The sequence below is a fragment of the Eumetopias jubatus genome, unplaced genomic scaffold, assembly GCF_037043125.1.
Source record: "Eumetopias jubatus isolate StellerSeaLion01/CBP00866 unplaced genomic scaffold, mEumJub1_p1.0 scaffold_13, whole genome shotgun sequence".
NCBI lineage: Eukaryota > Metazoa > Chordata > Mammalia > Carnivora > Otariidae > Eumetopias > Eumetopias jubatus.
In genome coordinates, this window is record NW_028274819.1 from 32,989,974 (window position 1) to 33,017,705 (window position 27,732).

Sequence of the window (27,732 nt, forward strand, 5' to 3'; positions counted from 1 at the left end):
TTATTTATTTAAGACTTACTTATTTGTTTCAGAGAGAGAGAGTTTTAAGTAGACTCCGTGCTAAGCATGAAGCCCAAAGCAGGCCCAATCCCACGACTTTGACACCATCACCTGAGCCAAAACCAAGAGCTGACGCAAGACCAATTGTGCCACCCAGGGACACCTGCCCCTTGGATTATTTTGAAGTGAATCTCAGACGTTTCATCTGTAAATATTCCAATATGTCCAGGGGTAAATTTTTTAAAGTTGCCTAATATATTGCTACAAGGCTAACTGGTAGTGATGTTATTTTTGTAACCATGACAGGGATTTTTAAGCAAAAGTTACTCTTATAACAACGTTACCAAGCCAGCAAAAAATAAAATTTATCTCAAATATATACCATGAAAGTGAAAATAAATGAGTAGTAAGAAGTTACTAAGTTAATACCCAAAAACTTAAGGGGAGAGGCCTTCTTTTGAGCTTATTTATACATTTATATATATTTCTACTGAACTTGAGGGGCGCCTGAGTGGCTAAGTTGGTTAAGTGTCTGCCTTCAGCTCAGGTCATGGTCTCAGGGTCCTGGGATCTAGCCCCATGGTCTGGCTCCCTGCTCAGTGGGGAGTCTGCTTCTCCCTCTCTTTCTCCCCCTTCCCCACCCCTGCTCCTGCTCTCTCTCAAAAAAAATCTTAAAAAAATTCTACCAAACTTGATTATGGCTTCTCAGTCTCGGCAGTGACAAGACACTAAGAAAGGAGACCACGGGACTCAATTATGTTCACGTAGCAGCACCTGTGTCATGCATCTCTTTGCTTCATTATTTCCAGTGTTGCTACAGCATAATGCAGTAGTTGGTCATAATTATCAGGATTCTGAGGCATCAAGGAAAGGACATAATTTGTTTCATAAAACATTTTGAGGAGGCAGAGAAGTGTGTGACATTTTAGCTTCCTATACCAAAAGGTTAAAGTAGGAAAGTTTGGGAGTTTAAATGACAATTTATCATTTACTGTTTTCTTTGTCAGGTCCTGTGCCAGAAACTTTATTACTAATGAGATAATATGACTGGGAGGTAGGTTATTTCCCTATGTTACAAAGGAGTAAGTTAGGACTTAGAAAAGCCAAACAGCTTGTTTAAGGAAACCAAGTGAGTAAGAAAAAAATCACTGATTCAAATCCAGGTTCCTTTTTTACTAAGACTTGTGCTTTTTCCTACTTTGCTTCAGGTATGTCAGATGATGTCTGTTGGGAATAGCTTAAGTGTACCTCCTATGGAGCCCTAAAGTGGCCCTAGGCCTTTTGATGCTGTTACTGATTCCAGGGAGGTTCTCGTAAGTGGTTTTAACCAGATGTGCCAAAATTGAATAATTGGGGTAGAGAATATAAACCACTAAGCCAGTTTTATTTCTTGATTAATTTTATTACTCAGTTAAACTGGTCCAATTTTCTTCCATTTTCATTTTGTTTTTACTGAAAATTTTAACAAAAGTAACAAAAATTAGCATTGCCTTAAAACAGTTTTAACCATGTCATATTTTATTAATTGTAGCTACTGCCTTCTGAATTGCCCTTTGTTGCTATTATTTCTACCATATCTAATTCTCCTGCGTCAACTTTTGCAGATCTAAGTTTCACCAAGGATTGTCTATCACTCTGGTCAATAACAAATTTTGTGTGCTATTTTGGCCTTTGTCAGTTTTCACTCTGATATTTCTACTAGTAATATGCATTATGAGGGGGACAAAGCCCTATTTATTTACAAGTGTACAGTTTTGTCAGCAGGAATAAAATCATCCAGCTTTATTGTCCATCACATCTATCACATCTTCCTTGCTACCTTCATCCCTATTCCCAATCCCTGAGAGGTCAGTGCTCTTTCCGAGGTCCCACAAAAAATTTTTGTTATGAATAAAATGTATATCACAGAAGATTTTAATGGTATTATGCTACACCACAAAAGAATGAGGAACGTGTGGCGTTAGGGCTTTTACTCCTCTATCTGTAGTGCTTAGCACAGGCCCTAGTAAACGAGAGGCTCAAAAAGACCTCAAAATGTACACGCATAGACAAACTAGTTACCTTAAGATGCCAGGCAAACAAGGTGCTACCAAACAACGGAAGATTGTCCTAAAAGTGCATTCTTGGACACACTTGGAAACTTGAAGTTCGCTCTCCTCTCCCCAATAAAATATGGCTGTGCGCTGAGAGAAATCACCACTGATCCTTATAACCCTGACCCTTAAGGATACAGGGGGATTTTTGGCTTCGCCTCTTGCTCAGTGACAGCGCATTTCTGGCACCACAAGAGCTGCTGCGCCGCAGCAGACAAGGGACGCGTGCCCTCCGAGCTGTCAGCCGCGAGCGGGAGCTCGCCGGTGAGCGCAGATGCGGAGTTAAGCTCTCCGGCAGCAGCGGCCGGCCGGGCTGGGAGCGGGGAGGGCCGCCCGAGAGGCCCGGGCGCAGCAAGCCGCGGCAGGCCCGGACAAAGCCCTCGCGGGCTCCACGCGTCGCCATGGCAGCGCGGGGTCCGTGCCCGACCGGATAGGCCGGCCCGGCGCGCGCGGGGCCTGCTGGGAGCGCACGTCCCCGCCGCCCCTCCGCCGGTTTGAACTTGGCGGGCCCAATGTGGGCGGCCGGGCGGTGGGGGGCTGATTCGCCACCTTCCGACGCTCGGTCCTCCGCCGGCTGCAGGTCCAGGTCTCGGCCCTCCTCCGGCTCCTTCTCCGTCCTCATGGCGGGCGCCCGGGGGCAGGGGCTGGAGCCGGTGACGGTGTGCTCGCCGTCGCCGCCGCTGAGCTGCAGCAATTCCACCATGTCGCTGCTGTCTCCCCTCGGCCACCAGAGCTTCCCGTTTGACTACGACGATGGTGACGGGGAGGATGAGGAAGACGTGGATGAAGGTGCTCATGATTCACAGGCTAAGGTGGCGAGCCTGAGAGGAGTGGAGTTACAGGGGTGCGCCAGGTAAACCCGAGGCCGCCGGCCGATACAGCCCCTCTCAAGATTCTTCAGACCCTTCTAAGTACGTTCTTCTGGTGGCCCAACCCCCTCCTGGCCTCGCCTCAGAGGCTCTGCGGGCACCTCCCTCCTGAGGTGCTGCTCCTTTTTGCACATGAAGAGTTGTGGGCCATTGCTCACGCATGCCTGCAGATTTTCTATGATTCTTAATCTTTTTTTCCTGAGAATATAATTGCCACAGTCACACTCCCCAGAAAAACGTACGTAGTCTCAAAGACACAGAATTTTGCTACCATTTCGGGAGTTTTGTGAATATTCAAAAGTCAGATTGTGCACACCAGAACTCTTGTTCAAACCCTTAACACCAAATTTGTTTACTGCACCTTAGTAGTACCTGTAGTTGTTTTGAAAAAACCTGGTTGCTGGTGAAGTAGGTTGTAGTAAGCAGTATGTATACATTTTGGGTCATAAATGAGGAGCTGAAGCCCAGCTTAGCAACGTCAGTCTCAGCATCCACAGACAAGGTGGGATCTGGTCTGCGTACTCAATTGACAGTAGAATAGAAATCATTGAATCAGAGAGTGTTAGAACCAAAGATATTAAAATCATCTGAATTTTTTTATTTCTACAGTTACTCAGCAAACATCTAGTTTGTGCCATATACTAGTTTAGATACTGGGGACCATAAACAAGATAGACATGGCCTGTGCTCATGAAATTAAAGCCAAAATTAAGCTACTCATTTTACAGATAACAAAACTGGCTCAGGATACAAATAAAAAAGTCTGATTCGGAGGCATATACCTAGGTATTAGCAGAGCTGGCCTTTGTATCGAGGCATACGGATCATGTTCTCTCTTCCTTATGCTACATGGCTATTATTGGGTATATAAGAACAAAGGGCCTATCCCTGTGGGAATAACTTACTGAGACAGACTTAGTAACGTAGGCCCCTTCTGGAACAGACTCATACGTCATCTTCAGAAAGCATTTACAAGTTTCTGATTGTCAGGCTGTGTACAGCACAGTACAGGAGATCTCAGAAACACAGACCAGAGAACCTATGCTTCATGTGTAAGCAGCAACAGAGGCCCCTTTGGTGTAAAGCATTCATACCCAGAGTGAATGAATGGAATATGGAACCATATGAAATGACGCATACACAGTTATAGCAGTGAGTCTCTTAAGAATGAAAAGTAAAAGTAAGTACATTGATGGGAATGGAGATCAGTAAGAGTAACCAAGCAAGCCACTTGTCCAGACTGGTTGTAGCAACTGCAGGCCTCTGATGAACCTGATAGTAGAACTTGATGATAGAGTTTCAGGAGTCCATTTTCATGTGGGTCTTTGTAGGCATTCTTCAGGATCGAGTTGGTCCCAAAGATTTTTAAAATAATTTTAAGGCTTTGGAAAATACCTTTGGGTCTAATCAACAGGACTGAGCAATGTAGATACAGTTTAGCCACCTATAGAATGATGGCTGTCAAAACCACAGCTCGGCTACTGAGACCTTGCATTAGCTTCCAAGAGCCAAAGCCCTAACCAAATAGAGCTCAGGAGAAGAGCCAGACATGTTTTTTGTCTCACTTTAGCCAAAGCCCAAATGAGCTGGTGGCATCCCAGGGTTAAGGCTGCTTCCTTATCACGACCTGATCACAGGTCGTTCCCTGTGAATCGAAGGGATAGGATGTGGCCCGGAAAGAATGCAGGAGTTGATGGGCCTGTGTATGGCAAGTGTCAGGTGCATATTAGGTGTTCAGTAAATGTGTGCTGGATGAATGCTTAATTCCCACTCCTAGAGAACAGATAGATACGGCGGTTGTCTTCAAATGCTTCAGAAAACCTAGCATTTCCTTTCAGGAAAGATAAATGTTTACAGAATTTCATCGGTCACCCTCCATACCTCTAACCTTTAGTTGGTGCCCTGGACAGTTTGGGGGTGATGCGGGGAGGAGAGCAGGTGGCCTGAGCTGTATATAGTCCCAGTCCCAGGCAGTGAGCATTCTCTCCGTGGACCAGGGAGTAAACCCATAGCTGTGTGGGATTTTATGCCTTTTGTCCATTGTTCATGAGACACAGAGATAGACTCAGGTATCAGGTGTGCATGGTGATATGAGCTCCAGTTATTTTAGGTGTACATAGATCCATGCTTAGAGGATGCATGGGCCTTCAAATGTGTTGGACAGGACTGAGATGAAGCTCATAGTTGACTTCAGACAAGACGATGACAAGTATTTTCCTGGAGTCTTTTATGATATGCCTTGGGCCTTCTGTTTATCCAGCTCTATCCTGCTTATTGTATCACTCTATCCATTAGGAAAACCATGCGTTAATACATATCTTAGTCATAAAAAGCTGCTTATCGAGACCCTCGATTATGGGTAACGCTGTAGTGTATATGCTATACATTTAGTAGTGTATATGTTATCATTTGTTAAAAATGTTAAGACAAGGAATTTAATATTTAAAATGTCATTTTTTTAAAAGATTTTATTTGTTAGAGCATGAGTGGGGGGTGGGGCAGAGGGAGGGAGAAATAGACTCCCCACTGAGCAGGGATCCTGATGTAGGGCTTGATCCCAGGACCCCGAGATAATGACCTGAGCCGAAGGCAGACACTTATCACTGAGCCACCCAGGTGCCCTTAAAATGTCATTTAAAAAAATAAAAAACAAAAAAAAATACCATGCTCTTCCAACAAACATTTCTTCTTTGTCTTCTCTTTTTCTCTTTCTTTTCTTCTTTTTTCTTTTTCTTTCTTTCTTTCTCTTTCCTTTCCTTTTCTTTTCTTTTCTTTTTTTTCTTTTTTTTCTTTTCTTTTCTTTTCTTTCAGATTTTACTTATTTATTTGACAGAAAGAGTGAGCACACAAGCAGGGGGAACAGCAGAGGGAGAGAAGCAGGCTCTCCGCTGAGCAGGGAGCCTGATGCAGGACCTGGGATCATGACCCTAGCTGAAGGCAGACGCTTAACCGACTGAGCCACCCAGGTGCCCCTCAACAAACATTTCTTAGGAGGTTACTATATCCTAGGCCCTAAGCTAGACTCTTGAAATAAAAAATGAGTTAACACATGCTTTCTGTTTGTAAGGAATTCATAGTGTATGGCAGAGATGGACAAGTGACAGAAAGCCCAAGGTACTTAGTCCAGATTTTTTGCAGAGTTTTACTGTGAGGCAATAAAGATTAATGCCTGAGCTGACTCTTAAAGGGAGAATGGGAATTAGCCATACTCCTCCTTCTACTAAATGACGTGTGTCAAATGCTTACTGAGTGCACAGAATCTGTGTGCTTTAGTATAGATTGTCTCGTTCAGTAGTGCCTGTGAGGTAGCCTCTGCCGCTATTTCCATTTTACAGGTAAGAATGGAGGCTTGAATAGGTTAAGAAATGTACTTAGCCAGGAGGAAGCAGGTAGAGATTCACCCCAAATGTTTTATTCCCAAGTCTAAGCTCTTGCATGGCTACATGGGGAGATGGAAGCATTTCAGTTTTAGACAAAGCTGCAGAGCACAAGGGCGTGGCACATTCATCAGTCTGCTTAAGTTCAACAAAACCGAAATAGTCCAGATCAGCCATTGGCATAAGAAGAATCTGGGAAGACAGGCAGCAGCTAATTCATGGGTGTCAGGCTGTGGAGTTTGGATTTCATCTTTTGGGCAAAGGAGCTACAGAAGAACTTTGAGGTAGGGAGTGACATGATAGAAGGATGCGTTTGAAGGATGAATGTGGCAACAGTTGTGGAAAATGGTTTGAAACAGGGAGAAAGGCCAGTTATGTCCAGACAGTGGTTGTAAGGTTGGAGAAGAGGAGAATGGCTTGAGAAAATGGAAAGAAGTAGAATAGACGTCACTAGGTAATTATGTGGGTATGGGTGGTCGGGGGAGGAAATCTGGACAGAGGGAATGGGAGGAGTCACAGGTCTGGGTTGCTGGCATGACTAACTAGTACTCTTAGTACTCTTGGTACTCTTCACTGGCATAGGATTATAAAGGAGGAGTAAAATTTTTCTTGGTCGAGAGGGTAGTGGATAGAGGGTAAAAGATGATTAGACTTGGTTGTTGCTGGTTGATAGCTAAGTGGAGCTGTCTATCAGATGGTTGGAAAGAAGTCTGGCGCTCAGGAGAAAGATCTAGCCTGGAATGACTGATCATCAGCACCTAGTGATAGTTGAGACTGTGGGAGCAGATAAAGTCTGAAGAAGGAAAGATACATATGAGAAATAAACAACACATCAGCAGTGTCTCTTTCCCACCAGAATACAGATTGCAGGAGGGCATGGATGAATGAAGAAAGCAGCAGAAAAAAATGAGTAAGCTGAAGCTATGAGGTAGAAAAGGTTGTGCAGAGTGGTGGGAAGAGGCATTTGGTGGCCTGAAGCAGGAATGTTAAAGAGACAGAGGAGCTGAGTCTATAAACACCTAGTCTTTATTTATTTATTTATTTATTTATTTATTTTTTTAGAAATATATTGAAATTTATTTCTGGAAATCTTTTACTCTTTATTTTATATTGAGAATTATAAAAATTTCTGTCCATTTACAAAAGTAGTGCATATGTGTGCATTGCAGAAAATTTGGAAAATATGAAAGTGTAAAATACAGAATTACTTATGTTCTGCCACCCAGATACCACCCAAAGATAAACAGTTAACACCTAGTCTTTAGAGCTGCCTTGGGTCCTGAACAACCTTTCTTTACTTGGGTCCTAATGGTTCTTCTTTTGCTCAGTTTTATGAGGCTTGTGTATCTGGCTGAGGCCCAGTATTTCCCCACCCCACTTCACTTGAGCTTGAGTAGTTACTTTTCCATGTACCTAGACGAGTCAGACTGACAGAGGTGCATATGGGAGATGCGGTAACCAAAATGGAGAGTCGTAGACACCATCTGAAGAATTGATAAAAGGGAGTAGAACTAAAACATTAAAGAATACAAGAGCCATATGTATTTTTTGTAACTTTATTTCAAGACAATTTCAAACTTACAGAAAAATTGAGAATTTCTGGGGCACCTGGTTGGCGCAGTCAGTAGAGCATGGAATTCTTTTTTTTTTTAATAATTTTTATTGTTATGTTAATCACCATACATTACATCATTAGTTTTTGATGCAGTGTTCCATGATTCAATGCTTGTGCACAACACCCAGCTCTCCAGGCAGAATGTGCCCTCTTTAATACCCATCACCAGGCTAACCCATCCCCCCACCCCCCTCCCCTCTAGAACCCTCAGTTTGTTTTTCAGAGTCCATCGTCTCTCATGGTTTGTCTCCCCCTCCGATTTCCCCCTCTTCATTCTTCCCCCCAACTATCTTCTTCTTTTTTCTTTTTTTCTTAACATATATTGCATTATTTGTTTCAGAGGTACAGATCTGTGATTCATTAGTCTTGTACAATTCACAGTGCTCACCATAGCACATACCCTCCCCAATGTCTATCACCCAGCCACCCAATCCCTCCCACCCCCCACCACTCCAGCAACCCTCGGTTTGTTTCCTGAGATTAAGAATTCCTCATATCAGTGAGGTCATATGATACGTGTCTTTCTCTGATTGACTTATTTCACTCAGCATAACACCCTCCAGTTCCATCCACGTCATTGCAAATGGCAAGATCTCATTCCTTTTGATGGCTGCATAATATTCCATTGTGTATATATACCACCTCTTCTTTATCCATTCATCTGTCGATGGACATCTTGGCTCTTTCCACAGTTTGGCTGTTGTGGACATGAGCATGGAATTCTTAATCTCGGGGCTGTAAGTTCAAGCCCCATGTTGGATGTAGAGATTACTTAAAAATAAAATCTTGGGGCGCCTGGGTGGTTCAGTCATTAAGCATCTGCCTTTGGCTCAGGTCATGATCCCAGTGTCCTGGGATCGAGCCCCGCGTTGGGCTCCCTGCTCAGCAGGGAGCCTGCTTCTCCCTCTCCCTCTGCCCCTGTTTGTGTTCCCTCTCTCGCTGTGTTTCTCTCTCTGTCAAATAAATAAATAAAATCTTAAAAAAAAAAAAATCTTAAGGAAAAAAAGAATTTCTGTTCACCTTTCACCCAGAATCCTTAATTGTTAACACATTTGCGTTATCTTTCTCTCTGCATATATATACATGTTCTTTTTTTCCCCTGAACTATTTAAGGGATGAAAAGGGAAAAGTCTGCTCTAGGATATGATTAGGATCATGTCTTGTAGTTAATTGTCCAGAGAAGAGATTTTTAAGAATAAAAAATTGTTGTCATTGAGGCAAATAGACTGCGTGTGAGTTATCCCAATGGGTTTTTAAATAGTGTGATTTTAGAAGATGAAGGAATTCCAAGGCAGTTTGATAGGTAAACCAATTCAAATATTGGACTTTCTGTTCATGATTTTCAAGTGTATATTTATATATAATTAATTCATATTTATGCATTTATAAAAATCACAGTATTGTAAATATATTATTAAATTCTGCTTTTGCTGTATAGTTAAGTGATTTTGAATGTGAAGCCAAAGAGTTTTGAGTACAAATGCTACGTGTTCTCTCTTTTGGAATAGTGTGGCTGAATCAGAAGATAACCAAGAAGAACAGAAACAGGTGCACCTACCAGAAAGCCGCCTGACACCATGGGAAGTGTGGTTTGTTGGCAAAGAAAAAGAAGAACGTGACCGTTTGCAACAGAAAGCTCTGGAGGTAAAACTAGACAGTATCCTCTTTGCTTAATCTGTGAGTTCACAAATTAGAGCTGCTGTCAAAATTAAAATGTTTATGTTGTTATCCCTCAAAACAAAATTTTCCATTTGTATGTTTGCTATATCCATTTTAATAACTCTTATTGTAAAAATAATACATGTTCACTGTAAGAACATTTGGAAAATACAGCTAAGCATAATTAAGAACATTAGAATTTCTAATTTCACCACCTGAAGGTAACCATGGTTAATATTATTGCATATAGCCTTCCAGATTTTCTTGTGTGTATATTAAAAAAAATAATCTAGAAATGTGTAAATGAAGACACATACAATGGAGCTTCACTGTATATACATTTAGCTAAAGTAAATGGAACTGCATTTACTTGGTAAAATTTTTAAGAAAGAGAAACCAAAATTGAAATAGAGACCAGAATCTACCCCCATATTACTCAGAGCATGTGCCCTAGAGTGAGTGCGTGTGGGGAGATGGGAATTTGCTGGGCTTTTGGGGTTTTTCAGTTCTCTGTGCTCCCCTGCCTCGCTGATGGACATCTCTGTGTTTGTGATTGTCTCTAAACTCTCACTCTCCAAACTCAGAAAGTAGTGTGAGATACATTTTCACATGAATCCTTCATTTTTTTAACTCTTACTATTTGCTGTTGAGAAACTAGCAACTAAAGTGATTTGGATGATTTGGCATCCCGTAGTATCCAGACTCACTATCTGAACTCTCCCTATCTGATCACAGAAACCAATTAGATTTGAATGGGGAAGGGTATGTCTTGTTTCTAAAGAAACAGGATCAAACTTTTTTGTAACCTTTTTTCTGCCTGTTACACTGTTAATATATTTCTGTATCATTAAATATTTTTACAACATCATTTCTAAATGGCTGGCTAAGATTATTAAAATATATTTTAAATGTATTAGACATAGGGTGCCTGGGTGGCTTGATCGGTTAAGTGTCCTACTCTTGATTTTGGCTCAGATCAGAATCTCAGGGTTGTGAGATCAAGTCCCATGTGCTGTGCGCTGGGAGTGGAGTCTGCTTAAGATTCTCTCTCCCTCTCTGCCTGCCCCTCCCCTCATGTGCACATGTGCATGCGTGCTCTCTCAAATAAATAAATAAAATCTTTAAAATAAGTATTGGATGTATATTAGAATATAGTTAATTGGTTCACTGTTGTCATATATTTAAGTTTAATCTATTATAACTATGTTGCCATAAAAATCCTTGGATCTAAAGCATTGCCTTCCATGATCTTCCTTGGAATAGATTTTCCATATCAGTTTTGAAACTAATTATTTCTGTGATGGATTTTGAACCAGACAGGCAGTCACATATTCAGGAGGCTTGGCATGATTCAAATGACTTTAGGAACCAGTGCATTCTGTTTCCCTATTGCATGATATTTGTATTCTAAAAAATAAATTTATTCCTGGAAAAGTACACAGTACTACTTGTTTCCTCTTACAAGGGCAGAGGGCTTGAGAAAGACCTTAAGATTTGATGCCAGGCGGGCTTGTTTAAACTTTTTTGCTTCAATTTCCTGTCTGTACAGTAAGAATAAAAATAATAACTATGTCACAGGACTTTTGTGAGGTTTAAATGAGACAAAATGTGACTGGTGGTATTTTATTAGTGTTGTTACTGACATCATTGCTATTCATAGCCTTCTTAAAGGTTTTTCATTTATTTTCAGAATGAGTGTGTATTATTGAGACCCCAGACTCTTATCTCAGCCTCAAGTTTTAACATTACTAATTCCATTATTTAGTGCAGTGGCTTTCAAAATATTTTGTTCATGGTGAGAAATCTACTTTGCTTCATGTCACACACAAATCCATACATGTACATATCTGAAATGCTATCTTAATTTTGTGCAAAACCTGGTATGCTATTCTCTCTTTCTTTTTGTTTTTTTTTGTTTGGTTTTGTTTTGTTTTTAAAGGCCACTCATAACCCACTAAATTGGTTTTGGACTCAAAAGTTTGGAAAACACTGATCTAGTGAGCCATTGGTAAAGTGGAGTTCAGTTTATGGTATTTAACTTTATCTCTAACCTCACTAGAATTCACTTTTTTTTTTTAAGATTTTATTTATTTATTTGAGAGAGAGAGAATGAGAGATAGACAGCACGAGAGGGAAGAGGGTCAGAGGGAGAAGCAGACTCCCTGCTGAGCAGGTAGCCCGATGTGGGATTCGATCCTGGGACTCCAGGATCATGACCTGAGCCGAAGGCAGTCGCTTAACCAACTGAGCCACCCAGGTGCCCTAGAATTCACTTGTTATGTTAAGGAAAGGAGGACCACTTCACGTCATTTTTAGAGTCAGCATACAATAAAAGAAGTTAATTAAATTACAAAAAAATTTGTAAGGGAGCCTGGGCTTTGGAGTCACACAGAACAAGGCTGAAATTTTAGCCTTGCCATTCTGTGACCTTGGGAAAGTTACCCAACTTCTCTGAGCCCCCAGTCTCTTTATAAACCAAATGTTAGAGACGCAATCCTAGAGGGCTAAAAGCAGAAATTCTTGAGCTGTACTTCCTGGATTCAAAACTTGGATCTTGGGCATATCCTTAACCTCGCTGTGCCTCAATTTCTTTATCAATGAAAGGGGGAAGAATAATATTCACTTCATAGTGTTGTTAATGAGGGCTAAGTGAACATAAGGATACAGCCTAGTATATAGGAAACATTCAATGAAAGTTCATTGTTACGTGTTAAAGCAGATGGAAATAATAACTACTAAAGATATATTTTGAGAACAGATTAAAATAATGACTATAAAGTCCCTACCACAATGATTAAGCATATAGCAGAGTATAGTTAGTTGAAAGATGAAAATCTCTTCACGTATTTAGTAGTGTGAAATTTCTTATGGCTACATCATTACTTAATTCTAAAGCAATTAAAATATTTTAGCATAAATCTTAGCATATCAGTCATGCCAGGGATGTCTTAACATATAGGCCAACTACTCACTTTATAAGTTTATTTTGTGCTGTTGTGGTATTCACATTTTTTTCATGCCTTTTCCTTATTTTATTTTCTAAGTGATGCTTTTCTTATTCTTCTGTCCTAATTTACTGCATTCTCTAATTTGTTTATAAATCATATCATTAAAAGCATAGATTATTAACCATAAAGAACAATTCATCTCAGATTCCTATTGAGGGCCAGAAAGTAACTTTGCCAACATTGCATTTCATGGCAAAGCTGGGACTGGGTCCTGGTTCTTTCAGCTTCCAATGTAATAAATGTTTTTTCCATAATATCAAGATGTATTGTAGAAATAAATGGGTCAGACTTAGTATTTAATTTTGAACTTACCCCTGTGGTCTTATTTTCTTCCTTGAAAACTTAAAAGAAAATGTAAAGGATAATTGGGTCCTTAAAAAGATCATCTCTTCTCATAAATTTTATTTCAGCAACAGACATTTAGACATTTGTTTCAGACATCTCTAAGATTTAGTTAAAAAAGTATTTTAAAAAATTTATTTTTTATTTTTTTTTCAGTTTTCATGTTATTTTTTTCTTGTTATGTTAATCACCATACATTACATCATTAGTTTTTGATGTAGTGTTCCATGATTCATTGTTTGCGTATAACACCCAGTGAGTGCTCCATGCAGTACATGCCCTCTTTAATACCCATCACCAGGCTAACCCATCCCCCCACCCCCTCCCCTCTAGAGCCCTCAGTTTGTTTCTCAGATTCCATAGTCTGTCATGGTTCATCTCCCCCTCCAATTTCCCCCCTTCATTCTTTATTTTTATTTTTATTTTTTAAAGATTTTATTTTTTGACAGAGAGAGACAGTGAGAGAGGGAACACTAGCAAGGGGGGAGTGGGAGAGGGAGAAGCAGGCTTCCTGCCAAGCAGGGAGCCCGATGCGGGGCTCGATCCCAGGACCCTGAGATCATGACCTGAGCTGAAGGCAGACGCTTAACGAATGAGCCACCCAGGTGCCCCTGTTTTAGAAAATTAAAAAAAAATTTTTTTTTAATTATTTTAATCCATCAAAATTACCTGCTTACAAAATTTTTTACATCTGTAACTAATGTTGAATGATATAGTAAATGTTGAACATTAATATTATAAAAACTAGCATATTGGTTTTGTAGATCATATACATTTTATATTTAAATTTCTATTATTTAAAAAAATTCTCTAGCAGACTGCTGTAAATTCTCTATAATCTTTGGTTAATTCTAATTTTTAACATTACTGCAACATTTTAATACAATCTGTTCTAAATTATAAAAAATGATGTAGGTTGTGAATAATCCAGGTGCTTTTTTCTTTTTTTCCCCCATCCTGCCTGTGGCCATTTCAGCCCTTAACAAAGAAATAGGGCAGGGTTTAGAGTTGGTGAAACTCAAAACTGTCACTTTTCCTGATTGTTACCCTCAGTGGTAAAAAGTTCTTTGAAAGTCAGCAAAAGTTATTGAAATAAAAATGTATGTTTAGGATCCTCTTTGGATTTTGGTTTCCCATAATCAAGTATTCACTGTTTGGGAAAATAGCAATAATCCTGTTGAAACTCAGGGGTCTCCCAGAAGACATCCTAGGGGCCTTGTGGGAGAAGACACTGGCTCTGTTCAGAAGAGGTGTACCCTGGTGGTAAACAGGTGGAGGCATTCAGGCTGGGAATTCTGAGAGGGGCTGCCTTGTGTGTGTGTTTGGGGGTGGGGGTTGTGTATTCTGGGGTAGCAAATTACTTGACCAGACATCCTGAGAGTAGAGCATAGTTTGGGTCAGGTTTGCATTTTCTAGGTAGTTTTGACTCTTCACCTTTAATTCTTACATGAACTAAAATTTGTGAACACAGTCTCCTTTTTTTCCCTGATTTTTGAATTTAATTATGTGACGAATCTTAAAAGGGTACATAAATATAATCAATCATATTTTTAGTTGTATGTTTAATTACTTCCCTTGAAAATAAAATAAGACTGTTTTAGAAAATTTTGGATATGTGGTTGTCAGATCTGTATCTAGCCTGTCATACACACACTCCTCCTCAGACCTTCTTCCCCTCACAACTCCTGCACTGTGGAAACCTCCTAGTCAGCTCCCTCAGAGACGTTCTCCTTCCTTCAAATGCAGTCTGCAGCCTTTAAAGGTTCAGAATCATTGCCTTTGCCATGTATTCCTGCTTCATAGTGTTCAATTTACTCTGCCTGTCTCCAAAGACCTTTTCCCATCTGATTAGTACTACACTCTAATTTTCTAGTTGTCCCCCTCCACTCCCTCATCTAGTCAAGCAATCTCCTCACTGTCTCTCTGTGGTACTCATTTCTGACTGCCCTGGTCCACACTGTTTCTCATCTCATCTTCCCTTCCCTTCCCTTTTTGGAACTGTTATACACAACTCTTCGCAATGCAGTGCTTTAATTCTTTTGTGTATGTAGAATCACATTAGATTGGAGACGTCTGGATTTTCATCTGTATCTAGTTCTTGCTATCTTTGCAGTAGACACTGCATCAAAAAAGCATTAAGTGAATAATCAAGGCATAGCCTCTGCAGAGGTCATGAATAAATCCCTTTAAAAACCAGATGGATATTTTACTTTGTGAGGGGTTGAGGGGTGTATAGTGTTTAAAAGTTGGAAGACTTTCTGAATGAGTGAGGGCAGCTGTTTTCTGTGCAGCAGAATTTTAGGATGAGAGGTCATGGAAGACATGAGAGGTCATCCTGTGACCAGTTGTTCTAAAGTCCAAAAGATATGTTCTTGGTGTCAAGTTTTATCTTCATTTCACTTAACACTGGAATTATCTGAGAGTTGAAAAATTGGCTTTTCCACTAGTACCCACGCTCAAGTAGGTAGGTCTTCGGGAAAGGGAGGGATGGGGAGGAGGAGTGAGGTCCAATGAAAGATATATAAAAGTATCTGATTATTAGTATCTAAGGAGAGAGTAGAAAAATAACCAGTAATTATGGCAGTAGAGTCCTAGGAGTCTAGTTTGAACAGCATTCTCAACTAATGCAGTAATTTAACTGATGAGTGACAGAGTGGTGGCATTCAGTTCGAAGTTTTATTTGGCCATACCTTCTACATTCTTTCTCTTGAGGAAATGCCCAAACGTGTAGATTCGAGTGACAGCAAGGCAGTTAAATAATCTGGGATATGAATGTGGTTTTGTTTTACACTCCAGCAGCTATAAAATCAGTGAAGAAAAATCAGGATTTTTTTTTTCCTTTAAGAAAATTGAATCGTTTCTTTACATTTCTTCTTTGGTTAACTGTAAATCAAAATTTTAATTTAGGGATTATTTAACTCCTATCCTTTATCTGCATTAAGAATCTAGAAGCTTTTTATAACTAAAAAAAGTTGCAATTCTCTTGAGCTTCTGCCAATAGCATACAGTGATGCCAAAATTTATGTGTGGGAAAGTTGATTTCAATGAGGGTAATTTAGCTGAAGTTTAGTCTAAGAAACTAGTGTTTTGCTGCCAAGCAATTATTTGCATTTCTAAAAAATGACTTATAGTTTTTACCAATGCTTTCTTTTCATCATGGACTAGTTACTTAAGTAAGTAAGTTATTGTCACTAATGGTGTATTTTCTATAAAGGAAATTATATTCTTGTTTAATTTGGTTAATGTCAGCCTTGTTTTTAATATGTGATTTGAGTACTTCTATTAAATGCTGCCTTTGTTTGAATAAAAATCCATAGGAATTAAATCAACAGCTAGAAAAAAGAAAAGAAATGGAAGAACGTGAAAAAAGAAAGGTAATTGCTGAAGAAAAGCACAAGGAATGGGTTCAGAAAAAGAATGAACAGGTAAGGAGGAAAAAAAATCTGCACCCACATACTGACAGCTCTTTTGCAAAGTCTTCTTTTCATCTACTCCTCATAACCTAGGTTTTTGTTATTTTCTCTTAGATTCATTCTTTGACCTGATTTTTTTTTCCCCCTGCCTTCACGGACATTTATCAAGTCTCAGTCTTCTACCCTTTGTTCTCTGCTTCTCTCCCTTTTCCCTCACGTGGCTTCCTTGTATCTTGCTGCAGGTAGTCACGGAGTCTGGATCTCGGTCTGACTTCCTGGGGTCTTGGACTTCCATCTCTTAGGTTGGCAGGCACCTCTGAGCCTGCAAATCTATAACAACCCATTTTTGCCCATTCTCCTTTGATTTCTGTTATCAGTACTACTGTCATCTCAGTCACCTAGGCATAATCAGAGTTATTCTGTTGTTTGTGACTTCCCCTGACATCACCTTTCCTCTATTGTCACCACTCTCCTGTTTGCAGTCTCTTCCTGTCTGGTCTCATTACATCTTTCAACTTATTTACTGTTCATTTCCCCATACTGGATGTAAGCTCTATAAGACCAGAGACTTTTGTCTCTTTTATTCAGTTCTCCAGCAGCTGGGTTAGTGCCTGACACATAGTAGATGCCCAAAAATATTTGTTGAGTGAATGATCCATCCTCTGTGCCTTTGCCAGACTGATGTTGGTGAAAAAGTTGAATGTCATTCCCCAATTCAAAATATATTTTTTATGATTCCCTGCTGTCCTCTAAATAATGTTTTAACAATTCTAGCCTGACTGGTTAAAGATCTACTAGTCTGCTCTCTGAGCCATGTCTTCTTCCACCTGTGGTTCTCTTCATCTTACGCTGTTGCTTCTTACTGGCATTCTTTTGGGAGCACACATAGGATAATCATGGTCCATCTTCTTAGAGTATTAGTTTTACTGAAAATTTTTGGGAGGAAAAATGTAATTTTCATGTTAAAGCAAGCATAGATATTTAATGGGGATAGAATATAAATTTTACATTATTTTTAAGATACACAGTAGATTTCAGAGAAATCTCAAGCAATAGACTGTGCTCCCCACTCCCCGGGGGTATGTATTCATGAGAAACTTTGAGAACATTTCCATTCTGTTTCTCACTTCCTTATTTTTTTATATTATACTTCATTAGCATGGAATCTCATTATATCCTCCACCGTACCTTTCCCTTATTATCCAACTCAAAGTATTTCCTACATGAATCATTCACTGATCACATCCTAGAAATAGAAACTCTTTCCTTCTCTGAATCCTGGTTCAATTTATATCTCTTTGCATTTTGTATATGTTTCGTTGCTATTTTGGATTATGCGTATGTCTTTACTTCCTTTTAATTTTAAGACAGTTAAGGGTAAGAATTATTTTTTTATGACTTTTTCTCTATTATAAGATCAGTAAGCATTTGTTATTGGAATGAATGAATAAATCTGTTATCTTCCAGTTTTAATACATTCTTTTATTGGATCACAAATTAGAAATTTTGAAAATACCTTTTTATCTGTTTTCTATTGTAATTTTCACATATTTAGAATGATATTGCTTTTATTATTTGATCCAATTTTATGAGTTTAGTCAGATGTTTAGATTATAAGACAGAGTTTTAAATTTTTAATTCTAATTGTCCTTAACTATTATTGAATTTGATGTTCAGTGGCATTAGTAAGAGTACCTGGTCAATAATTTCAGTAAGTTGAAGATGATGTAGCTTCTGTCATCCAGGTATTGTAAGAAGAAAATTGGCTGGACATATGTGTGTTATAACCATAAATGTATTTGTTCTTTATTTCAGAAGTAAATCATTATTTTTAAGTTTGCTTCATTCCATAATACAATAAGAAAGTTCTTTGTGAATCAGTGCCCAAATCAGAATAAGTCTGTGTGACTATTTGCAAGGTCTGTGTGATACTTTGTGTAGTTTATAGCTATAAAACAAAACAGTTTTACATGTACAGAATAGTATGCTCTCTCCTCTAAAAGCTTCTCTTATCTTCTAACTCCATTAAGCTCATTTTACCATGCCAAACATAATTGTTATTTGTCTAAGAATGTAAGATACTGCTGAGAGATGATATAGTCTCTATTTTAATTAGTGTCAGTAGATCTAATCCAGTTATTTGAGAAAAAAATTTTTTTTTCTTTTGGATGGAAATGATTTGTCCTGACATAAATCACCAATTATTGAAAGCAAGATTCCATAAGTATGAGAATGGTTCAAAAATAAGCTCTGAGAAATTAAATTTATTTATTCTGTAGAACTCTTGTACAAGTTAAGGAATAATTGATTACTGTATGTTTTTTTTTCTTTCAAACCTATCAGATTTCCTCTTTCAGTCTCAGTTAGATTTACCTCTCTATGTAAAGACTGCTCTCCTGGTTCTTCTCTTCCCGTCTGGCATCTCTGTTTACATTTCATGGTGTGTGGTCTCTGCTGCCTCTAGCTTCATTCACATTTTAGCTATATCTGGCACATAATTTTCTCTAAGTCATTTTCGCTGTGTTCTATCAAAAAATCAGACAAAAAGAATTTATGTATCCATTAGCAAAGTAGGTTTCTTCTGACACTAAATTGTTAAATCCTTTTCAAATAAATGGCTTATCTCATCTGGTACTCTTACATTTGTGTGGCCATACTAATTCATTTTTTTTTTTTTTACAGTGTGTTATCACATTTGTTGTGAAAGGGCCTTATTTACCTTCATTGTTTTAAAAAATAGTTAAAAATAAAATCACTTTTAATTCTCAAAACATGGAACTGATTTTTCAATGTAAAAAATTAATTCAGATTGATAAAGCATATGATAACAGTGTTACCCAATGCATCATTCATGCAGTCAGCACTTCTACTATGTTCCAGATGCTACTGAAGGAACCAAAACAGAAGTTCAGAAACTTTAAGTAGCCAGTTATTTTGTTAGTTTCCTTCAGTTGCAAGAAACAAAGGTTCTCTGAGGGCTGCATCTTACAAAAGGGAAGATTGATTGTTGTGCTCTGTGTGGTGTAGGCCTGGAGTGCCAGAAAATCTGAAGCCACTTAGTAGCTGGCCGCTCTGTCCTAGTGCATTCCTCTCAGGGCCTGCGCTCGCCTCCTTGTGCTAACTAAGGGCATTCCGTTCTCTCTTCTCCAGCTTAAGTTTACAGAAAGTCTTTTGGATGTTTTAAAAGAAGCTTCATTGAGCTCTAATTTACATACAATAAAATAAACCTATCTTAATTTGGATGAGGTTTGACAAAGTTATGTACCTATGTAATAAACAGCAACACAGTCAAGATATAGAATATTTCTGTCACTCCAAAAACTTTCTGTGTCCCTTGGCATTCAACCCCTGCGCCCTACCCCCAGGTAGTCCCAGCTCCAAGGAAACCATTAGTCTGCTTTCTGTTTCTGTGGATTAGATTTACCTTTTCTAGAATTTCATATAAATGGAATCGTACAATATATATTCTTTTGAGTTGGGCCTCTTTTGTTTTTAAAATTTCCTAGTATTGAGATTGTACCTTTTTATTGTTGAGTAGTATTCTATTCTGTGCAGTGCCACAAATTGTATATCCATTTACCAGTTGATGGAAAAATGGTTGTTTTCAGTTTTGGGGTATTACGAATAAAATTTTATGACCACTGATGTACAAGTCGTGCTGTGGACCTTTGTTTTCATTTCTTGGATAAATGCTTAGGAACTGAATTGCCAGGTTGTATGGTAAGTATGTGTTTAAAAGAAACTGCCAAACTGTTTTTTAATGTGCTTGTATCATTTTACATTTTCACCACTATTGTATGAAAGTTCCAGTTGCACCACATCCTTGCCAAACTTGATATTTTCAAGCCTTTTTCAGTTTAAGTCATTCTAGTGACTATGTGGTGGTATGTCATTGCTGTTTTAATTTTCATTTCCCTGAGATCTAATGAAACTTAGCATCTTTTCATAAGCTTGTTGTATTAATCTACTAGGGCTGCCACAACAAAATACCACAGAATGGGTGGCTTAAACAACAGAAATTTATTTTCTTATAGTTCTGAAGGCCGGAAGTCTAAAATGCTGGTTATCAGCGAAGATTTCTCCTGAGGCCTCTCTCGTTGGCTTGCAAGATGGATGCCTTCTTTCCATACCCTCATATGCCCTTCTCTCTGCATGAATATCCCCGATGTCTCTTCTTAAGGACACCAGTCCTATGGGATTAGGGCCCTACCCTTATGATTTTAATCACCTTCATTACCTCTTTAAAGGTCCTGTCTCCAAACATAGTCACTTTGAGGGTTAAGGCTTCAACATAAGAATTTTGGGCAACACGATTCAGTCTATAACGCTATCAACCATTTCTACATCTCATTCCTGTTTTGTTTTATGCTTAAATTTTTGCCCATTTTGTGGAAGAATTGTATGTCTTATTCATAAGTTGTACGATTTCTTTATATATTCCTTTAAGTCCTATCACATGTATGTATTGCAAGTATTTCTTCCCATTTAATTTTCCTTAATGGTAATTTTTTAAAAGAGAAGTTTTAAATTTTGATAAAGTTCCATATTTAAAAATTTTTTTTGTACCTTGTGGGTTTTGTGTCCTATTTAAGAAACACTTGCCTATACCACATATGTAAAAATATTCTCCATTCTTTTTTTCGGGAAGTTGTAGAACTTTAGTTTTTACCTATATGTGTATTTTGAGTTAATTTTAATGTGTGGTACGAGTTAAGGGTCAGGGTTCATTTTTTTTTTTTTTTTTGGCATATGGATGTCCAATTGTTCTAACACTGTTTGTTGAAAAGATAATCTTTTTTCCCTTTTTAATTACCTTGGCACTTTTGTTTAAAATCAGTTGTCCATATAAGTATGGGTCTATTTCTGGACTCTTTTCTCTCCTTTTGATCTAGTCCTGTGCCAGTACCACACTGACCTGTTACTATAGCTTTATAATTATTGAATTTATAATTCTTCTAATTAGATAGTGTAAATCTTCCATCTTTTTGCCTCTCTTTCAGAATTTTTTTTAGTTACTCTGTGTCTTTCCATATACAATTTAGAATCAGCTTATGAATTTCTCTGATTATGTTTGCTTTAATAATGCCTGACACTATTGTGATTTCATTAAATATATAGATCATTTTGGAGAAAATTGCTATCTTAGTAATATCAAATTTTAAATCTATAAACATGATTTTTCTTTCTATTTATTTAGGTGATGTTTAATTTCTCTCAGTAATGTTTTTTAGTTTTCAAGGTACAGTGGTATTATACATCTTTTGTTAAATGTATCCCTAAGAATTTCCTGTTTTTGATGATAAGAACAGTTATCTTGCGTTATTCCTGTTAGTATATTATGACTTCCATGCCTGGTTTCGATATCAGAATAATACTGGGCTCTTAAAATGAGTTTGGATGTGTTCCTTTTTTCTGTATTTTCTGAAATTCTTTGTGTAGTAATTGGTATTATTTCTTAAATAAGTGATGGAATCTGGCAGTGAAGCTATTAGAGCCTGGGGTTTTCTTTGTGGGAAAGTTTTAATTTCTGAATTATTTTTGCAAGTAGAGGGTTATTCAGATACTCTATTTTCTTTTTTGAATCAGTTTTGGAAAATGATATATTTTAAGGAATTTTATTAATTTAATTTCATTTAAATTGAATTAATTGACATAAATTTTTTTTTAAAGATTTTATTTATTTGACAGAGAGAGACAGCGAGAGAGGGAACACAAGCAGGGGGAGTGGTAGAGGGAGAAGCAGGCTTCCCACTGAGCAGGGAGCCCGATACAGGGCTCGATCCCAGGACCCTGAGATCATGCCCTGAGCCAAAGGCAGCTGCTTAACGACTGAGCCACCCAGGTGCCCTGACATAAAATTATTTTTAACATTTATTTCAGTGTCTGTATGATCTGTGATCTGCCACTTACCAAATCTGTTTGACTTTAGGCAAATGACTTAACTTCTTTGTGCCTCATTTCCTCATTTGTAAATTGAGATTATAATAGTGCCTACCTCATATTGTGGTTATAAGAATTGACTTGGTACATATGTATAAAGTATGTACAGAAGTAACAGGAAGAGTCAACACTCAATAAATGTTAGCTGTTATAATTAAAGACAATGTAGGGACTGGATGACTCCTTGTTGATGAGGTTGTGAAGGAGTCTCATGAGTCAGACAGTGAGCAAGATATACTACAAGATCCTTTTTAATCTTGTAGCTTTTCTGACAGTATGAAGTAAAGTCCAGTACTGTTTTAATGGAAATTGGGTTCTCAGCAAGAAAGGATTCCTTTTTGCAGCTGTTGGCTGCCCAGCAAGACAGAAATACACATAGCATCTTGCGGACTGACTTGGCCTTGATTTTTTTTTTAAAGATTTATTTATTTGAGAGAGAGAGTGCACGCAAGAGAGAGAGCAGGGGGTGGGGCAGAGGGAGAGGGAGAGAAGCAGTGGAGCGGCTCGATCTCACGACCCTGAGATCATGACCTGAGCCGAAACTAAGAGTTGGTTGCTCAAATGACTGAGCCACCCAGGCGCTCCAGGCTTTGAATTTTAAGACCTGTGTTTCCTGCATAGCATCTGATGTATATTGTATGTAACTGATGTTTATTACTTGGGTGTTACTTGAATTGCTTATATTAAAGTATTCTACAAGATGCTTTCAGGGGAAGAATTTTTTTCTTCGGTCATATTTCTTTTGCTCCAGGAAAGGTAACGCATCTGGCATTTGTACTGCTTACACTTATGCCTTGCACATTGTTTTCTAAACCTTTGATAAGGAGAGTAAGCCATGTTATTGGTTTATTTAGAATGTAGCTGGGTTGGGGACGCCTGGGTGGCTCAGTCAAGTGTCTGCCTTCGGCTCAGGTCATGATCCCAGGGTCCTGGGATCGAGTCCTACATCGGGCTCCCTGCTCCGCAGAGAGTCTGCTTCTCCCTCTCCCACTCCCCCTGCTTGTGTTCCCTCTCTCGCTGTCTCTCTCTCTGTCAAATAAATAAATAAAATCTTTAAAAAAAAAAATGTAGCTGGGTTGGTAAATTATCTTCTGAATGAAAAGGAAAAAAACATTGAATCATAGACAAATTTTTTTCTGTAAAGGGCCAGATAAATAGTTTAGGCTTTCTAGGCCATACAGTCTCTGTTGTAGCTCTTCAACTTTGCTGTTGTGGTGCAAAAACAGCCATAGACAACAAATGTGTAAATGGGTTTGGCCATGTTTCAATAAAACTTTATTTACAAATACAGGACCATATTTAGTCTGGGGACCATAATTTGCCAACCTCTGGTCTATGTAGGATTTACAAGAATTAGAACTAGAGATTTGTCTGTATGTGCCCTTATAACAGTATTTAATGGTCCAAAATGTTATTTTTTTTGGTCCTCTGTAGCTCACAGATGGCAAAGATTGTATCTAAGTATTTGTATTGGCAAACTGTCAGGAAATGTATGGCTCCTATTTTAGAGTGAAGGTAAACATCTACTAAAAAATACAAGATTCAGAACAATCTAACAGGTTGTAATTTCTGTTCATTAATCAACAAATCTTTATCAAGCACCTACTGTTTACTTAGCAGAGGCACACGCTCTGAGTGTACTTTGGTGGGCAAGGTCTTTGTTACTGTCATCGTGAAACTTACAGCAAAGCTGGTAGACTAAAATTGACCAGGGAATTGCAGGTATGTTATATATTTTCATAAGTTACATTGTGTCAACCACTGTGTTACCACCTCTTTTAAGAAATAACTGAAGTATAGAAAACGGCTGCAATACTCCTTGCTTTTATGGGCATAATTACAGATATTCCAATTAAAATTCCTTCATTTTTTATTTAAGAAAAGAAAGGAAAGGGAACAAAAAATTAATAAGGAAATGGAGGAAAAAGCAGCAAAGGAATTGGAGAAAGAACATTTGCAAGAAAAGGCAAAAGAAAAATACCAAGAATGGTTAAAGAAGAAAAATGCTGAAGAATGTGAAAAGAAGAAGAAAGAAAAGGTATTTTTATTAAAGTGACCAGTTGGAATATATGGATTTAGTGTTTATATGTGCCAACTATATTGTATAAAAAGTTTCTAATAGAAAATTGGCACCACCTTAGCATAAAATAAATACATGAAGCTATCCCTACTTATTTATACCATGTGGAAGTTTCAGAAATGAATATGCATTTGTGGTTTTCTTAGGTTGAGAAATATTTATAAGCCTGTTGATATATTTTCAGTCAGGTTCAAACTTTTTTTCATGGTTTATGCTTTTAAATATTTTTTAATGCACTTTTATGAAAGTCTTATTACATTGTAGATTACTGTCTATTTTATAAACAGTGAACTGCTTTTTTTCTTCTTGGGTTTGATGTCTTGTTGTTTACAAGCAGCCACCTTTAGATTACATCCCTGATCATGTTTAATTTTGTTATCAAATTATAGAAATATGATTTAGTATTTATGACTAGTAAGCCATTGGGGTGGGAAGCTATTGGGGAAAAGAGTGGAATTAGAATAGAATTTTGGCTATAGAACATCACTAGAGATTTTTTGGTCTTGTCATTTTAAGGAAAAAGAAAAACAACGGCAAGCTGAATTACAGGAAAAAAAGGAAATAGCAGAGAAAAGGTTTAAGGAATGGTTGGAAAATGCAAAAAATAAACCTCGTCCAGCTGCCAAGAGCTATGGTTATGCCAATGGAAAACTTACAGGTTGGTTTTTATGTTATGTGGCTTACATAAATATGGCTTGCAAGAGCAAATATTATACATTATGTTTCCTTTTGACAGAAATAGAAATGTGTAAAAATCATTTTTCTTTCAAATTACTATTTTCTGGAAGATTGTAACACACTGTGTTCCTATAGAGATACTACAAATTTTTTGTCATTCTTCTATAAATCAGATATATTTTAAAGGCAGTAGTTACAAAACTGCAAAGTAATGATTTCTGCCATTAAGAAACACATAGAACTTTCTTATATTTTTGGTTTTTGAAGCCTTAATGAGGATATATTTAAGAGGTCATTTTTCCTCCCCTTCTTCTAACCGTCTCTTAGGCAGAGCTTCCGATGTCTTTGGCACATTCCTTTTGCAGGGTGGAATACTAGGCAGCACATGAACCCGACAAAAAACCGGTTGGCCTTTAGGCTTGCTCTGATTATAAATGGCAGTGCATGTTTTCCTTTGTACTTCATGTTGGAAGCTCATACCTTGCTGACAGCTGCCTTCACTTGTTTAAGTGATTTATTATTAAAAATACTCCCATTCTGTTCTGTTCACACAATAGAACATATTCCAGACTTTGTTTTGACCATCTTGGTGAAGTGTGTGTTGACATATCTATGCAGTCAAAGTGGGTTGCCAGGGTCTGAACGACATTCCTGCTGTCAGGGTTTAGGCCTCTCCTACGTGTCACAAAAGTCATCCATTACAGCTACTAGGCACTAGGCATGGTCTGCTCCTTTCTTTTCTCTTTTTCTGTTTGAAAAAAAAGAGGAATAAGCAGTTGTTTTAACCAAACAATTGATTAGTAAAGTTAAAACATTAGGTGGGAAGATACATATTGACTAGAAGTTGTTTGCTACAATAATGGATTGTTTTATTAAGTTTTTTGTATTTTTAATGAGTTTTGTTCTAATAAACATTTGTCTGCAAATGCTTTACTATTCTTAATCAAAATTATAGTGATAATTATGAAATTGATTAATTTGATTGATAATAATTTAGAATTCCAGTGATTCTGAACAAGAGTTTTGATTCACTTTAGCTATAATGCAGTATACCTTTTTTTTCTCTAAAGTTCAGTGTCTGACTAGGGAAAACTAGTACACAATCAGTGGTTTCCTAGACTGAGTTAAGAAAATGAAGATTTTGATCAGTTTAAGGGTTCTTTTTTTTTTTTAAGATTTTACTTATTTGACAGAGACACAGCGAGAGAGGGAACACAAGCAGGGTTAGTGGGAGAGGGAGAAGCGGGCTTCCTGTTGAGCAGGGAGCCCGATGTGGGGCTTGATCCCAGGACCCTGAGATCATGACCTGAGCCGAAGGCAGATGCTTAATGACTGAGCCACCCAGGCGTCCCAGTTTAAGGGTTCTAAAAGTAATTTCTTAATAAAAATTTTGTATGAGTTTTTATGTATATAGATTTTGACAACACTCTTTGGACTTATAGAATTATTTATATTTTAATTTTTGCTACAATACTGTATTTGAAAAATGTTACTTGTTTGAAAATATGTTAGAGTTCAAATTTTAAATGAATTAAATCAGCTTGTCAGTGATATTTTTACCCTTTTGATACTGTAACATTTTTCTAGGAATTTAAAAATAAGTAGTTTCTTTGGTCTCAAAAAGTTTTTTCTTGTTTTGTTTTGTTCTGACTTTTTAATAATTTTAGATTTTTACAGTGGAAATTCTTACCCAGAACCAGCCTTTTATAATCCAATTCCATGGAAACCCATTCATATGCCTCCTTCCAAAGAAGCTAAGGACCTATCAGGAAAGAAGACTAAAAGGCCTGTGATAAGTCAGCCACGCAGGTCATCATCCTCTCTGGTGGTTCAGAAAGCCAGAAGCAATCTTTGCCTTGGAACTCTGTGCAGAATACAAAGATAGTGGGTGTGGAAAATTGCATGCTTTTACCTGAAGCTATTTAATTTTAAAAGTAGAATCGTTTTTTACTCCTCAGTCAACAGCTGAACATTTGATGTGATTATTGACACTTTCACATTTTTGCATTCGTATATGTTGTCCTTAGAGCTAATTGAAGAAGATGCTTTATACATTTTCATTTTCGTAAGTCCTTCAAGGTTGATCTTGGCATTTTGGTTCACAGGATAAGTGACTGAATATCTAACTATTGTGTTTATATTTACCTTGTGTTAAAACTACATTGTAATACCAATAAAACCAACAATTTGTGTTGTGTTCTTTCATACTCTGTGTTTATTTGTTTATGAACGTAGTAAGAGTAAGCTTAAATTGTTCAAACAAGCATTTTCTAAACTGCATACTCAAGATAACTCTTAGAAGAATTTAAATGGGTTAGACTCCTACAGAAATCAAAAACAGTCTTTGTTGATAACTTTTGGTGTATTTTTCCTTTGTAAATATTTTTAAATAACTAACTAGAGGCATGTTTTATTACAAAGAAATGAAGGTTGAGTTTTTGAAAGGGAAATTTTAAAACATTGTTATATGCTCCAGATCTTAGATTGGTATGTAGCAATCTTGAGACACTAATAATATTTTGCTAAACTTGGTACAATTATAATTAGGTGGTTAGTTTTGAAATTAAGATTATCAGTGCATTATTTTTTAATGTTAAAGGTTCAGTGGTATTTTACTGAAGCTGAGATCTTATTAGTAAATACATATTAAGGAAAGTA

General features: G+C 37.7%; 1 protein-coding gene across 1 annotated transcript; it reads left to right on the forward strand.

Moving 5' to 3' along the window:
• Positions 1 to 2,587: 2,587 nt before the first annotated feature.
• On the forward strand, positions 2,588 to 27,281 carry CCDC34 (coiled-coil domain containing 34). The gene is made up of 6 exons (XM_028117710.2): positions 2,588 to 2,946; positions 9,463 to 9,598; positions 16,281 to 16,388; positions 24,196 to 24,354; positions 24,913 to 25,054; positions 26,742 to 27,281. The coding sequence occupies exons 1-6, from the start codon at positions 2,606 to 2,608 to the stop codon at positions 26,957 to 26,959; spliced, it is 1,104 nt and encodes a 367-aa protein (XP_027973511.1). The 5' UTR covers positions 2,588 to 2,605; the 3' UTR covers positions 26,960 to 27,281.
• Positions 27,282 to 27,732: the final 451 nt, after the last annotated feature.